We start from the raw sequence: 15,500 nt of genomic DNA, 5'->3' as shown, positions 1-15,500 counted from the left end.
GCAAACCAAGAATTTTGTAGAACTGTACATTTTTCCTGAGATATCCAAACTCTACAGATGAAAACATATGATAAATTCATTGTCAAATATTTGCCCAACCAGAATTTGCTTCTAATTGATGTGGAGTGCATGGAAAACGCTTAATCAGGCTTTGCAATCACTGGGAATGGGGTTCATCCAGTGCATCAGTTCTATTGATGGGCGCTTGTTAGTGATGCTCCAGGGGGGCATATTGGGTGTGCTAGTGCTACCAAAAAACGCTTTCAAAAGTTCCAAAAATTCTGAAAAAACCCTACTCCCTCCGTCCCATAATGTAAGACTTTTTTGACTCTAGTGCTTGCAAATTGGGTTTTTTGCATATTGGGTGTGCTAGTGCTACACTAGAGTCAAAAAACGAAAACGTCTTACATTATAGGACGGAGGGAGTATTTAAGAAATTTTAGAAGGGGTAAATTCTGCTATAGGTTTGAATCGGATACTATTCAGAACCACTTCCTTGGCACAATAATGCGCAGCCAAGTTGGATACAAAGAGGAGGAATCCAAAGAATTGAAAGCTACTACTGAGCTCTTGATTCTGACAAAATATATAGAAATAAAAAGGTGATTAGTTCACTAGAAAATACTCCATCCTAAAATAAGTGTCTCAATTTTAGTACCACTTTGTGTACATCCTATTTTGGGACAGAGGGAGTATATTACAACCGGAAGTCTTCATAATCATAGACATTGAACTTGCAGCGCAGGCGAGATCTGATTCTAACATACAGGTCTCAAGATCTTGCAATTCAACAAGGCAGACATATAAATGTCTTGTTACTGCATCTTGCAATTCAACAAGGCAAAAAACTTCGTACAGACATTACTTTTAGGATGGTAGTAATACTACTCCCTCCGTCCCATAATTTTTATTTAAGATGTTATGACAATCAATATACCCATAATACAAGATGTTACTACAACCAATATACACATATCTGGGACAGAGGGAGTATAACTCTTAAATTTCATGCATGTACCACAAGCAGTTCCAGTAAAACTAGCTTACATCAGACAGAAGAGTCAGAATAGATACAATACACACTGGAACATATATTGTTTGCGCATGTACCATGACTGGTTCACATAATGAAGCTGCGTTACATAAAAAGGATCTAGAGAATCTGGCAGAATGCCACGACTAAATAACTAAGAGTTACATAATCGCCCAAGTGACCTTCAGAAGCATCTTGTAGTCCCCGCAGGTGATACTCCCTTCATCGTAACCATTGCGCCTTGGAGTAAACTCAATAGTGCGGACAGATAACTCATCATCACCGACAGCAGCAGCAACAGTCAACACCAGCATCTCATCCACAGAGACTCCTACTACGCGCCGCGCCATTTGTAGGACTCCATTGTCACCTGCAGTTAGGGCACCACTCACTTTGCTATCATGTAGCATAATGTCGCATGGAATGCTGGTAGTGGAAGCAACAATCTTCCCATGGAATTCATCAGGTCCCTCAAGGATCTTGATCTCAACAGTGCCCTCCACCGAGCTCCTTACGAATGTATAGTTTAAATCCAATATGCTGTGCATGCTAACAAGTGTTTCCGTATCAACCACATATCTGGGACTATATTCCAGCCTGCGGATAGCATCCACCTCTATCAGGCCTTTACTGAGTCTATCGTCATCGACAGTCCTCCCATGCACATCCTTCACCTTCAGATCGATTTCGAAGAATATATTGTCGCATACCATGAATCCTCTCTTGGGGCCAGTCAAAATCAATGAATCATCCTACAAAACCAATTTGAATAGATAAATCCTAGATGCTTGTTTCTGGGATTGACTGAATTACCCTTGCTTTGGGTTCATTTTTAGCTATGTTTTGACTGACAAAACAAGGTAATTAGACTCAGAAAAATATGCTACATCTGTCCTCATGTATTTTTTGTACTCCTTTTCTTATTGTGCAGATTGCTGTAGTACCATAAACTGAGGCACGCAAGTGATAAACCCCTGGCTCCTAACACTATACACTACAAGACAACTAACTGAAGTTTCGTTAAAATCAACATCATATGGAAGACATACAAAACCAGTATCCGTTATTCAAGTATAACATACAAGACTCAAATCAGGATTAGTGACATACTCCCTTTGTAAAGAAATATAAGAGCGTTTAGATCACGCAACATTCAGAAATAATCATTTATAGAAGCTGTGCACAACTCAACTCAAAATTTCTACGTCAGGAAATCACCAATTTTTTTATTTATTAAATCAGAGGACTGATATGAGGAAGTACCAGTACAAGAAAATACACATTGATATATTGATGTGTCTGTATTTATGAGGCAAATGGCAGTAATACCTTTGAGCTGATGAGCTGGCAATCATCCTGGTCGCGCCGGAATACATAGACACATTTTCGATCCAGACTGTCCCTGGCTATGATGGTACCATAGACATTGAGTGGGTAGCCATAGTCGGAGGAAACAATCTTGATGGAGACAACATTGACCGAGTTTGCGAGCGGGAACCCCTCTCTGAAGATTTTACCAGTATGTCGCATGGGACCAGCAGGTGCTGTGAAACGAGAGGAAAGCTCATCTCAATCAACCAAAGAGAGTAAAAGCAAGAGTATGTATGTAGGTGTAAATTGGTTGGAACAGATACATTGAAAACCAAACCAGGCAGGCTGTGCTCTCATCTTTTGCATAGTAATATACTATCACCTCTGTTCTGAATTAGAAAATGTTTTTGATTTTGATATTTCAATACGGACTGCATACAGACTAAAATGTGTGAACAAACACACTAAAACGCATCTATATACATTCAATTCAGAAAGAGGTCAGAACATCTTATAATTCGCAACGGAGGGAGTATGGTAATTAAAAGTAGTGCGCGTCCAAACAGAGCCTAATTGACGAATGAATTTGGAAGCGGCAGCCTTTGCTTCCGAATAAATCTAGTAGGAAGTGGAAGTAACCTTCGGATTGATTTTGGGGAATGAAGTGATACTGAGTTACTGACTGGTATTTGAACTTTGAACTGAAATACCGAAAATAGATCATGAACTAGACATGCATAACGAAGACAATAAGGATCGATGAGGGGGATTGGATTGGATTGGAACGTACACTCCTGGTCCAGGTCGAGTTTGCCGTCGAAGAAGTAGCGGACGCATATGAAACAACCCTGCTTGGGGTCGTACTCGCTGTATCGCGGGTCCACGGAATACTCCGCCGGCTCGCACCGATACTCTTCTTGGTCCCACTCCCACTTCGTCGCCGCAGCCGCCACGGGAGAAGAATCGCCGCCGGCCATGGAAGCAGAGTCTCTCTCTCTAGGGTTTGGTCGATCAAAGAGTCTTTTTTCTTTTTCTTTTTTTCGAGAAGAAGATGGATCGATCGACGGTCAGATACATGTTTGTTCAAATAATGATCCCAGTTTTCTCAACATGCCCATAAGGACTCAGTTAGTTCATCTTAAAACGGGGGTGAGATCAATAAGATTGATATTTTTTTAAAAAAATACATGCTTAAACATTCTCATAAAATTTGTAGACACGCATATATGTTTGATGTGCAACCTCAAAAAAAATTTAGCTCCTCATTCGACTTACATTAATAGAAACAAAAAAGCCAAAATGGGATGTGACAAGTGTCAAAGTACTATTTCACTCAAAATTGTCACTATTCACATTAAAATTTAACCATTTTTAATCTCTAAATGTACACCAAGTTTTGAGCTGATTTTTTCGGAGTTGTAGACATACCTCACATGAATGTTGTCAAATAATTTCAGTTTTTTTTAATGTCTAAATATGAATTTTTCGGGTTGATCTCATGATCTCTCATAATGAAGTCTCATACAGGTCCCCCACTCTTAAAACATCAATTGGCAGTCGACTGAACCAAAAAATGACCGCTATCGTCACCAAGAAAATACTATCTTATGGACTCAAGATCTATATTTATGCTTAAGGTTTTTCTCCTTACTGTGGGGAGCGATATCAATTACGTGATTCTAGAGAAGAAGGTCGTGTTTAAACCAGAAGGCAGTTAAATTCTACTGATGCTTGCTAGCCAATCAAGAACGACTCAAAGACTGTGGGAAGGTCTTCACGCTACACCAAAGACAACAATGGCTCCATACCAGGTGGTAATATACACCGTTGAGCCATCAAAGCCGTCAACTAATTCAGAGGGGCTCGGCCGGCCCGGTCGCCCTACACTACTGGTGCTTCCAAAGGTGAAGCTCTCGTCTTTAGCGACCAGCAAATGAAAGGCCAACCAACCTGTGGTTGGATAGTTAGGAGGACTGTGGTATTTCCGCTCACCATGGTTCAAGTTCTAGATTTGCCAATGATACTCGCATTTTTCTGGATTTATTCCAGACCTTACCTTCTAGCACTTTGTATTCAGTGGGAGGAGTGAAGGAAATATGCCCTAGAGGCAATAATAAAGTTATTATTTATTTTCTCATATCATGATAAATGTTTATTATTCATGCTAGAATTGTATTAACCGGAAACATGATACATGTGTGAATACATAGACAAACATAACGTCACTAGTATGCCTCTACTTGACTAGCTCATTAATCAAAGATGGTTATGTTTCCTAACCATAGACATGTGTTGTCATTTGATTAACGGGATCACATCATTAGGAGAATGATGTGATTGACATGACCCATTTCGTTAGCCTAGCACTTGATCGTTTAGTATGTTGCTATTGCTTTCTTCATGACTTATACATGTTCCTGTAACTATGAGATTATGCAACTCCCATTTACCGGAGGAACACTTTGTGTGCTACCAAACGTCACAACGTAACTGGGTGATTATAAAGGAGCTCTGCAGGTGTCTCCGAAGGTACATGTTGGGTTGGCGTATTTCGAGATTAGGTTTTGTCACTTCGATTGTCGGGGAGGTATCTTTGGGCCCTCTCGGTAATGCACATCACTATAAGCCTTGCAAGCAATGTAGCTAATGAGTTAGTTACGGAATGATGCATTACGTAACGAGTAAAGAGACTTGCCGGTAACGAGATTGAACTAGGTATTGGATACCGACGATCAAATCTCGGGCAAGTAACATACCGATGACAAAGGGAACAAAGTATGTTGTTATGCGGTTTGACCGATAAAGATCTTCGTAGAATATGTAGGAGCCAATATGAGCACCTAGGTTCCGCTATTGGTTATTGACCGAGAATAGTTCTAGGTCATGTCTACATAGTTCTCGAACCCGTAGGGTCCGCACGCTTAACGTTACGATGACAGTTTTATTATGAGTTTATAAGTTTTGATGTACCGAAGGTTGTTCGGAGTCCCGGATGTGATCACGGACATGACGAGGAGTCTCGAAATGGTCGAGACATAAAGATTGATATATTGGAAGCCTATATTTGGATATCAGAATGGTTCCGGGTGAAATCGGGATTTTACCGGAGCACCGGGGGGTTACCGGAACCCTCCCGGGGGTTATTGGGCCTTCATGGGCCCTAAGGGAGAAGAGGAGAGGAGGCAAGAGGTGGGCTGCGCCCTCTCCCCTCCCTAGTCCGAATAGGACAAGGAGAGGGGGGCGGCGCCCCCCCCCCCCTTTCCTTCCCCTCTTCCTCCTCCTTCCCCCTTCTCCTTCTCCAACTAGGAAAGAAGGGAGTCCTACTCCCGGTGGGAGTAGGACTCCCCCTTGGCACGCCCTCCTTGACCGGCCGCCCCCTCCCTCTTGGCTCCTTTATATACGGGGGCAGGAGGCACCTCTAGACACACAAGTTGATCTTCGTGATCGTTCCTTAGCCATGTGCGGTGCCCCCTCCACCATATTCCACCTCGGTCATATCGTTGCAGTGCTTAGGCAAAGCCCTGCGTCGGTAGAACATCATCATCGTCACCACGCCGTCGTGCTGACGGAACTCATCCCCGACACCCTGCTGGATCGGAGTCCGGGGATCGTCATCGAGTTGAACGTGTGCTGAACTCGAAGGTGTCGTACGTTCGGTGCTTGGATCGGTCGGATTGTGAAGACATACGACTACATCAACCGCGTTGTCATAATGCTTCCGGTTACGGTCTACGACGGTACGTGGACAACACTCTCCCCTCTCGTTGCTATGCATCACCATGATCTTGCGTGTGCGTAGGAATTTTTTTGAAATTACTATGTTCCCCAACAGTGGCATCCGAGCCTAGGTTTTATGCATTGATGTTATATGCACGAGTAGAACACAAGTGAGTTGTGGGCGATACAAGTCATACTGCTTACCAGCATGTCATACTTTGGTTCAGCGATATTGTTGGATGAAGCGGCCCGGACCGACATTACGCGTACGCTTACGCGAGACTGGTTTTACCGCCGTGCTTTGCACACAGGTGACTAGCGGGTGTCTGTTTCTCCAACTTTAGTTGAACCGAGTGTGGCTACGCCCGGTCCTTGCGAAGGTTAAAACAGCACTAACTTGACGAACTATCGTTGTGGTTTTGATGCGTAGGTAAGAACGGTTCTTGCTCAGCCCGTAGCAGCCACGTAAAATTTGCAACAACAAAGTAGAGGACGTCTAACTTGTTTTTGCAGGGCATGTTGTGATGTGATATGGTCAAGACGTGATGCTATATTTTATTGTATGAGATGATCATGTTTTGTAACCGAAGTTATCGGCAACTGGCAGGAGCCATATGGTTGTCGCTTTATTGTATGAAATGCAAACGCCCTGTAATTGCTTTACTTTATCACTAAGCGGTAGCGATAGTCGTAGAAGCAATAGATGGCGTAACGACAATGATGCTACGATGGAGATCAAGGTGTCGCGCCGGTGACGATGGTGATCACGACGGTGCTTCGGAGATGGAGATCACAAGCACAAGATGATGATGGCCATATCATATCACTTATATTGATTGCATGTGATGTTTATCCTTTATGCATCTTATCTTGCTTTGATTGACGGTAGCATTTTAAGATGATCTCTCACTAAAAATTATCAAGAAGTGTTCTCCCTGAGTATGCACCGTTGCGAAAGTTCTTCGTGCTGAGACACCACGTGATGATCGGGTGTGATAGGCTCTACGTTCAAATACAACGGGTGCAAAACAGTTGCACACGCGGAATACTCAGGTTAAACTTGACGAGCCTAGCATATAACAGATATGGCCTCGGAACACGGAGACCGAAAGGTCGAACGTGAATCATATAGTAGATATGATCAACATAGTGATGTTCACCATTGAAACTACTCCATCTCACGTGATGATCGGACATGGTTTAGTTGATTTGGATCACGTGATCACTTAGATGACTAGAGAGATGTCTGTCTAAGTGGGAGTTCTTAAGTAATATGATTAATTGAACTTAAATTTATCATGAACTTAGTACCTGATAGTATTTTGCTTGTCTATGTTTGTTGTAGATAGATGGCTCGTGCTGTTGTTCCGTTGAATTTTAATGCGTTCCTTGAGAAAGCAAAGTTGAAAGATGATGGTAGCAATTACACGGACTGGGTCCGTAACCTGAGGATTATCCTCATTGCTGCACAGAAGAATTACGTCCTGGAAGCACCGCTGGGTGCCAGGCCTGCTGCTGATGCAACTGACGACGTTAAGAACGTCTGGCAGAGCAAAGCTGATGACTACTCGATAGTTCAGTGTGCCATGCTTTACGGCTTAGAACCGGGTCTTCAACGACGTTTTGAACGTCATGGAGCATATGAGATGTTCCAGGAGTTGAAGTTAATATTTCAAGCAAATGCCCGGATTGAGAGATATGAAGTCTCCAATAAGTTCTATAGCTGCAAGATGGAGGAGAATAGTTCTGTCAGTGAACACATACTCAAAATGTCTGGGTATAATAATCACTTGATTCAACTGGGAGTTAATCTTCCTGATGATAGTGTCATTGACAGAATTCTTCAATCACTGCCACCAAGCTACAAGAGCTTCGTGATGAACTATAATATGCAAGGGATGGACAAGACTATTCCCGAGCTCTTCGCAATGCTAAAAGCCGCGGAGGTAGAAATCAAGAAGGAGCATCAAGTGTTGATGGTCAACAAGACCACCAGTTTCAAGAAAAAGGGCAAAGGGAAGAAGAAGGGGAACTTCAAGAAGAACAGCAAACAAGTTGCTGCTCAAGAGAAGAAACCCAAGTCTGGACCTAAGCCTGAGACTGAGTGCTTCTACTGCAAGCAGACTGGACACTGGAAGCGGAACTGCCCCAAGTATTTGGCGGATAAGAAGGATGGCAAAGTGAACAAAGGTATATGTGATATACATGTTATTGATGTGTACCTTACTAATGCTCGCAGTAGTACCTGGGTATTTGATACTGGTTCTGTTGCTAATATTTGCAACTCGAAACAGGGACTACGGATTAAGCGAAGATTGGCTAAGGACGAGGTGACGATGCGCGTGGGAAATGGTTCCAAAGTCGATGTGATCGCGGTCGGCACGCTACCTCTACATCTACCATCGGGATTAGTTTTAGACCTAAATAATTGTTATTTGGTGCCAGCGTTGAGCATGAACATTATATCTGGATCTTGTTTGATGCGAGACGGTTATTCATTTAAATCAGAGAATAATGGTTGTTCTATTTATATGAGTAATATCTTTTATGGTCATGCACCCTTGAAGAGTGGTCTATTTTTATTGAATCTCGATAGTAGTGATACACATATTCATAGTGTTGAAACCAAAAGATGCAGAGTTGATAATGATAGTGCAACTTATTTGTGGCACTGCCGTTTAGGTCATATCGGTATAAAGCGCATGAAGAAACTCCATACTGATGGACTTTTGGAATCACTTGATTATGAATCACTTGGTACTTGCGAACCGTGCCTCATGGGCAAGATGACTAAAACGCCGTTCTCCGGAACTATGGAGCGAGCAACTGATTTGTTGGAAATCATACATACTGATGTTTGTGGTCCAATGAATATTGAGGCTCGCGGCGGGTATCGTTATTTTCTCACCTTCACAGATGATTTGAGCAGATATGGGTATATCTACTTAATGAAACACAAGTCTGAAACATTTGAAAAGTTCAAAGAATTTCAGAGTGAAGTGGAAAATCATCGTAACAAGAAAATAAAATTTCTACGATCTGATCGTGGAGGAGAATATTTGAGTTACGAGTTTGGTTTACATTTGAAACAATGTGGAATAGTTTCGCAACTCACGCCACCCGGAACACCACAACGAAATGGTGTGTCCGAACGTCGTAATCGTACTTTACTAGATATGGTGCGATCTATGATGTCTCTTACTGATTTACCGCTATCGTTTTGGGGTTATGCTTTAGAGACGGCCGCATTCACGTTAAATAGGGCACCATCAAAATCCGTTGAGACGACGCCTCATGAACTGTGGTTTGGCAAGAAACCAAAGTTGTCGTTTCTTAAAGTTTGGGGTTGCGATGGTTATGTGAAGAAACTTCAACCAGATAAGCTTGAACCCAAATCGGAGAAATGTGTCTTCATAGGATACCCAAAAGAGACTATTGGGTACACCTTCTATCACAGATCTGAGGGCAAGATTTTCGTTGCTAAATTCGGATCCTTTCTAGAGAAGGAGTTTCTCTCGAAAGAAGTGAGTGGGAGGAAAGTAGAACTTGATGAGGTAACTGTACCTGCTCCCTTATTGGAAAGTAGTCCATCACAAGAACCGGTTCCTGTGACAACTACACCAATTAGTGAGGAAGCTAATGATATTGATCATGAAACTTCAGATCAAGTTTCTACTGAACCTCGTAGGTCTACCAGAGTAAGATCCGCACCAGAGTGGTACGGTAATCCTATTCTGGAAGTCATGTTACTTGACCATGGCGAACCTACGAACTATGAGGAAGCGATGATGAGCCCAGATTCCGCAAAATGGCTAGAAGCCATGAAATCTGAGATGGGATCCATGTATGAGAACAAAGTATGGACTTTGGTTGACTTGCCCGATGATCGGCAAGCCATTGAGAATAAATGGATCTTTAAGAAGAAGACTGACGCTGATGGTAATGTAACTGTCTATAAAGCTCGACTTGTTGCAAAAGGTTTTCGACAAGTTCAAGGGGTTGACTACGATGAGACTTTCTCACCCGTAGCGATGCTTAAGTCTGTCCGAATCATGTTAGCAATTGCTGCATTTTATGATTATGAAATTTGGCAAATGGATGTCAAAACTGCATTCTTGAATGGATTTCTGGAAGAAGAGTTGTATATGATGCAACCAGAAGGTTTTGTCGATCCAAAAGGTGCTAACAAAGTGTGCAAGCTCCAGCGATCCATTTATGGACTGGTGCAAGCATCTCAGAGTTGGAATAAACGCTTTGATAGTGTGATCAAAGCATATGGTTTTATACAGACTTTTGGAGAAGCCTGTATTTACAAGAAAGTGAGTGGGAGCTCTGTAGCATTTCTGATATTATATGTAGATGACATATTATTAATTGGAAATGATATAGAATTTCTGTATAGCATAAAGAGATACTTGAATAAAAGTTTTTGAATGAAAGACCTCGGTGAAGCTGCTTACATATTGGGCATTAAGATCTATGGAGATAGATCAAGACGCTTAATTGGACTTTCACAAAGCACATACCTTGATAAAGTTTTGAAAAAGTTCAAAATGGATCAGGCAAAGAAAGGGTTCTTGCCTGTATTACAAGGTGTGAAGTTGAGTCAGACTCAATGCCCGACCACAGCAGAAGATAGAGAGAAAATGAAAGATGTTCCCTATGCTTCAGCCATAGGCTCTATCATGTATGCAATGTTGTGTACCAGACCTGACGTATGCTTAGCAATAAGCTTGGCAGGAGGTACCAAAGTAATCCAGGAGTGGATCACTGGACAGCGGTCAAGAACATCCTGAAATACCTGAAAAGGACTAAGGATATGTTTCTCGTATATGGAGGTGACAAAGAGCTAGTCGTAAATGGTTACGTCGATGCAAGCTTTGACACTGATCCGGACGATTCTAAATCGCAAACCGGATACGTGTTTTTATTAAACGGTGGAGCTGTAAGTTGGTGCAGTTCTAAACAAAGCGTCGTGGCGGGATCTACATGTGAAGCGGAGTACATAGCTACTTCGGAAGCAGCAAATGAAGGAGTCTGGATGAAGGAGTTCATTTCCGATCTAGGTGTCATACCTAGTGCATCGGGACCAATGAAGATCTTCTGTGACAATACTGGTGCAATTGCCTTGGCAAAGGAATCCAGATTTCACAAGAGGACCAAGCACATCAAGAGACGCTTCAATTCCATCCGGGACCAAGTCCAGGTGGGAGACATAGAGATTTGCAAGATACATACGGATCTGAATGTTGCAGACCCGTTGACTAAGCCTCTTCCACGAGCAAAACATGATCGACACCAAGACTCCATGGGTGTTAAAATCATTACTGTGTAATCTAGATTATTGACTCTAGTGCAAGTGGAAGACTGAAGGAAATATGCCCTAGAGGCAATAATAAAGTTATTATTTATTTCCTCATATCATGATAAATGTTTATTATTCATGCTAGAATTGTATTAACCGGAAACATGATACATGTGTGAATACATAGACAAACATAACGTCACTAGTATGCCTCTACTTGACTAGCTCATTAATCAAAGATGGTTATGTTTCCTAACCATAGACATGTGTTGTCATTTGATTAACGGGATCACATCATTAGGAGAATGATGTGATTGACATGACCCATTTCGTTAGCCTAGCACTTGATCGTTTAGTATGTTGCTATTGCTTTCTTCATGACTTATACATGTTCCTGTAACTATGAGATTATGCAACACCCATTCACCGGAGGAACACTTTGTGTGCTACCAAACATCACAACGTAACTGGGTGATTATAAAGGAGCTCTACAGGTGTCTCCGAAGGTACATGTTGGGTTGGCGTATTTCGAGATTAGGTTTTGTCACTCCGATTGTCGGGGAGGTATCTCTGGGCCCTCTCGGTAATGCACATCACTATAAGCCTTGCAAGCAATGTAGCTAATGAGTTAGTTACAGAATGATGCATTACGTAACGAGTAAAGAGACTTGCCGGTAACGAGATTGAACTAGGTATTGGATACCGACGATCAAATCTCGGGCAAGTAACATACCGATGACAAAGGGAACAAAGTATGTTGTTATGCGGTTTGACCGATAAAGATCTTCGTAGAATATGTAGGAGCCAATATGAGCATCTAGGTTCCGCTATTGGTTATTGACCGAGAATAGTTCTAGGTCATGTCTACATAGTTCTCGAACCCGTAGGGTCCGCACGCTTAATGTTACGATGACAGTTTTATTATGAGTTTATATGTTTTGATGTACCGAAGGTTGTTCGGAGTCCCGGATGTGATCACGGACATGACGAGGAGTCTTGAAATGGTCGAGACATAAAGATTGATATATTGGAAGCCTATATTTGGATATCGGAATGGTTCCGGGTGAAATCGGGATTTTACCGGAGCACCGGGGGGTTACCGGAACCCTCCCGGGGGTTATTGGGCCTTCATGGGCCCTAATGGAGAAGAGGAGAGGAGGCAAGAGGTGGGCTGCGCCCCCTCCCCTCCCTAGTCCGAATAGGACAAGGAGAGGGGGGCGGCGCCCCTCCCCCCCTTTCCTTCCCCTCTTCTTCCTCCTTCCCCCTTCTCCTTCTCCAACTAGGAAAGAAGGGAGTCCTACTCCCTGTGGGAGTAGGACTCCCCCTTGGCGCGCCCTCCTTGGCCGTCCGCCCCCTCCCCCTTGGCTCCTTTATATACGGGGGCAGGGGGCACCTCTAGACACACAAGTTGATCTTCGTGATCGTTCCTTAGCCGTGTGCGGTGCCCCCCTCCACCATATTCCACCTCGGTCATATCGTTGCAGTGCTTAAGCGAAGCCCTGCGTCGGTAGAACATCATCATCGTCACCACGCCGTCGTGCTGACGGAACTCATCCCCGACACCCTGCTGGATCGAAGTCCGGGGATCGTCATCGAGCTGAACGTGTGCTGAACTCGGAGGTGCCGTACGTTCGGTGCTTGGATCGGTCGGATCGTGAAGACGTATGACTACATCAACCGCGTTGTCATAACGCTTCCGCTTACGGTCTACGAGGGTACGTGGACAACACTCTCCCCTCTCGTTGCTATACATCACCATGATCTTGCGTGTGCGTAGGAATTTTTTTGAAATTACTATGTTCCCCAACAAGGAGATGTTCCCGTCGACTACAAAGGACTCTGTGACGACTTTGTCAATCTCAATATGAGCATCTGCGTCTGTAATGTGTTCAAAAAGAAAGTTAACGATCGACGATCGCCCAAGTTAGTTCATCTTAAAACATCAATTGCGAATAGCTTAGATGGTGAGGGCATCTCCAGTGGCGACTTTCAAACCGAACACCGTATCCGTCAGTGGACCTATGGGCGACCAGTCCACAGAAAGTGATGCAGGAGTTGTCCATCCAAAGCTAGTCGGTAATATTTGGTTACATTTCAAACGGTTTAACAAAAGTAAACAAATTTGAACTTAAACTAATCGGACGATTTTCTTGTGGTGGAACCAACCCATCAGGGTTCAAATCCTTTTGGCGATGTGTTCTCAGTGGGAGGAGACGTTCACGTCGATTACGAAGGCGTCTGTGACGACTTCGTCAATCTCAAGATAATGTGCCGGCTCAGTCTCTCGGAGGTGCTCATAAGAATAAGATGTGTGTGCATGTGTTTATAGGGGTAGATGTACGAGCATCTGCGTATGTATTGTGTTTAAAAAAATATCAGTAAGTTACCACATGGCATGTGTGGTCAGCTATCTCAACCTAAGTTGACGAGTATTTGTTGATGAAGAGCAAGAAGTAGAAGAAGTGAAAGTACCTTTATTAACTCGTGCTCTAATGCTCCCGCTGTGAACGGTAAAATAGAAAAGGAATATCAAAAGATTCTTAAATATTTTTGGCAAACTTTAAGGAATGTTTGGAGTGGTTGCAAAATTTTATCATGAAATCACATTCGTATAAGTCGTGACAAAAATAACAAATATCAGAGCTTCAAAATGTGTTCAAAAGTACTATTTCAAGAACATTGATTTTGTTACTTTTGCCAGGACCTCCAGAAATATGATTTCATGATGAAATATTGCAAGCACTCCCAATATTCCATAAAGTTTGCCACAAAAAAATAGATTTTATTTTATTTTACTGTTCATCCAACAGCAATTGAGCTTGCAAGTAGATATGATGTGTCCAAGAAGAAGACTAAAACATCATGAAGTTAATGTAAATATGTTCTGAATAATCCTCTGTGTGGCATGCAATATCTCCATCCTGGTTCCTTCCACTCTACTGCAAGATATTCTCTATTACTTGGTTAAATCGTTACATGTTTCCCTGCACTGCTTGCTTGTCACATTGCCAATTTTCTCAAATAGAGGAGCTGCACTTTTCTCAAGTGAACATTGTTGATATTAAAATTGAGGCATATGGTTGACAACTTGTAGTTCATAAGGATCCAGTGTTTCTTTATGAAGTTCTTGGTGACACTCGTATTTTCCATATGCCAAGTGGTTGCGATCAAGTTCCATAGGGATGTACATCCGCATCTTCTTTTAAGGATACGGTATGCACTTGCACAAATCTGCCGAATATGGGTGCGGATATGGATTTTGGTCAACCGGATATCCGACAGATATGGTAGCGGATATGTTGTCGGAATATCCAGTGGGTGTGAATTATCCAGTATTGTTTGCAGATTAACCGAGGTTATCAATTATGATTCTCCAAAAAAGTTAACCCTTGACAAGCCCAAATACCAAATTAGCCCACTAATTAGAATCATCTCACAGAAATTGATACCGTATTGACGTGCATTATGACTTTAAACGCTTGGGCATCTCTCTAGTGTTGTGTGCTTGTATAAAAACTTGTTTTCATATTAGTTGCATACTAGAAATAAAATCATGTCTTATTGCATGTATGATTCGCTATTTTTTATTTGTTTCCCGTCCGAGTCCGCTCTGTTTCTGCTCTGAATTTGTAATCCGATAAAATCTGCATCCGGTTATTATCCGCTCCGCTTCGAATCCAGAAAAAATGGGTAAGACATTATTCGGTCCGTTTACATCTGTCACTGAGCTCCTGGAATTAGTAGCGGAGTCAGGATTTTCCGACATGGGTACACATAATCCAAAAAAATAGTGCAATGATTTAAGACATAAAAGATGGCAATAATGATTTAATTCATAACTAATAGTGCAATGATTTATCAAAAGGGGCTACTGCTAACATCAATAGCAGTAGCGCGGTATGGAATAAGGCGCTACTGCTATAATTAGCTTGGCGGCGAGGTCATGGCAATTATAGCAGTAGCGCTGTTTACAGCAGACGCGCTACTGCTATTTTTCTTTCGGCAGCGCGTTTTGGTGACGTGCGCTGCTGCTAAATAGCAGTAGCGCCATATTTTAAAGAACGCTGCTGGTAAGATTGTGTGTATAAGGTGTGGTGGCCACGAGCCACCATGAATAGAGAGGAGGGGGGAATG

General features: G+C 42.5%; 1 protein-coding gene across 1 annotated transcript; it reads right to left on the bottom strand.

The window, feature by feature from the left end:
• Nucleotides 1-1,051: 1,051 nt before the first annotated feature.
• Nucleotides 1,052-3,405, bottom strand: LOC123112556 (uncharacterized). The gene is made up of 3 exons (XM_044533587.1): nt 3,135-3,405; nt 2,363-2,577; nt 1,052-1,785 (listed from the first exon to the last, which is right to left on the bottom strand). The coding sequence occupies exons 1-3, from the start codon at nt 3,319-3,321 to the stop codon at nt 1,195-1,197; spliced, it is 993 nt and encodes a 330-aa protein (XP_044389522.1). The 5' UTR covers nt 3,322-3,405; the 3' UTR covers nt 1,052-1,194.
• Nucleotides 3,406-15,500: the final 12,095 nt, after the last annotated feature.

This window comes from Triticum aestivum, chromosome 1B (genome assembly GCF_018294505.1).
Source record: "Triticum aestivum cultivar Chinese Spring chromosome 1B, IWGSC CS RefSeq v2.1, whole genome shotgun sequence".
NCBI classification, from domain to species: domain Eukaryota; kingdom Viridiplantae; phylum Streptophyta; class Magnoliopsida; order Poales; family Poaceae; genus Triticum; species Triticum aestivum.
Note: the sequence above shows the minus strand (reverse complement) of the source record. Positions and strands in the feature narration are given on the sequence as shown.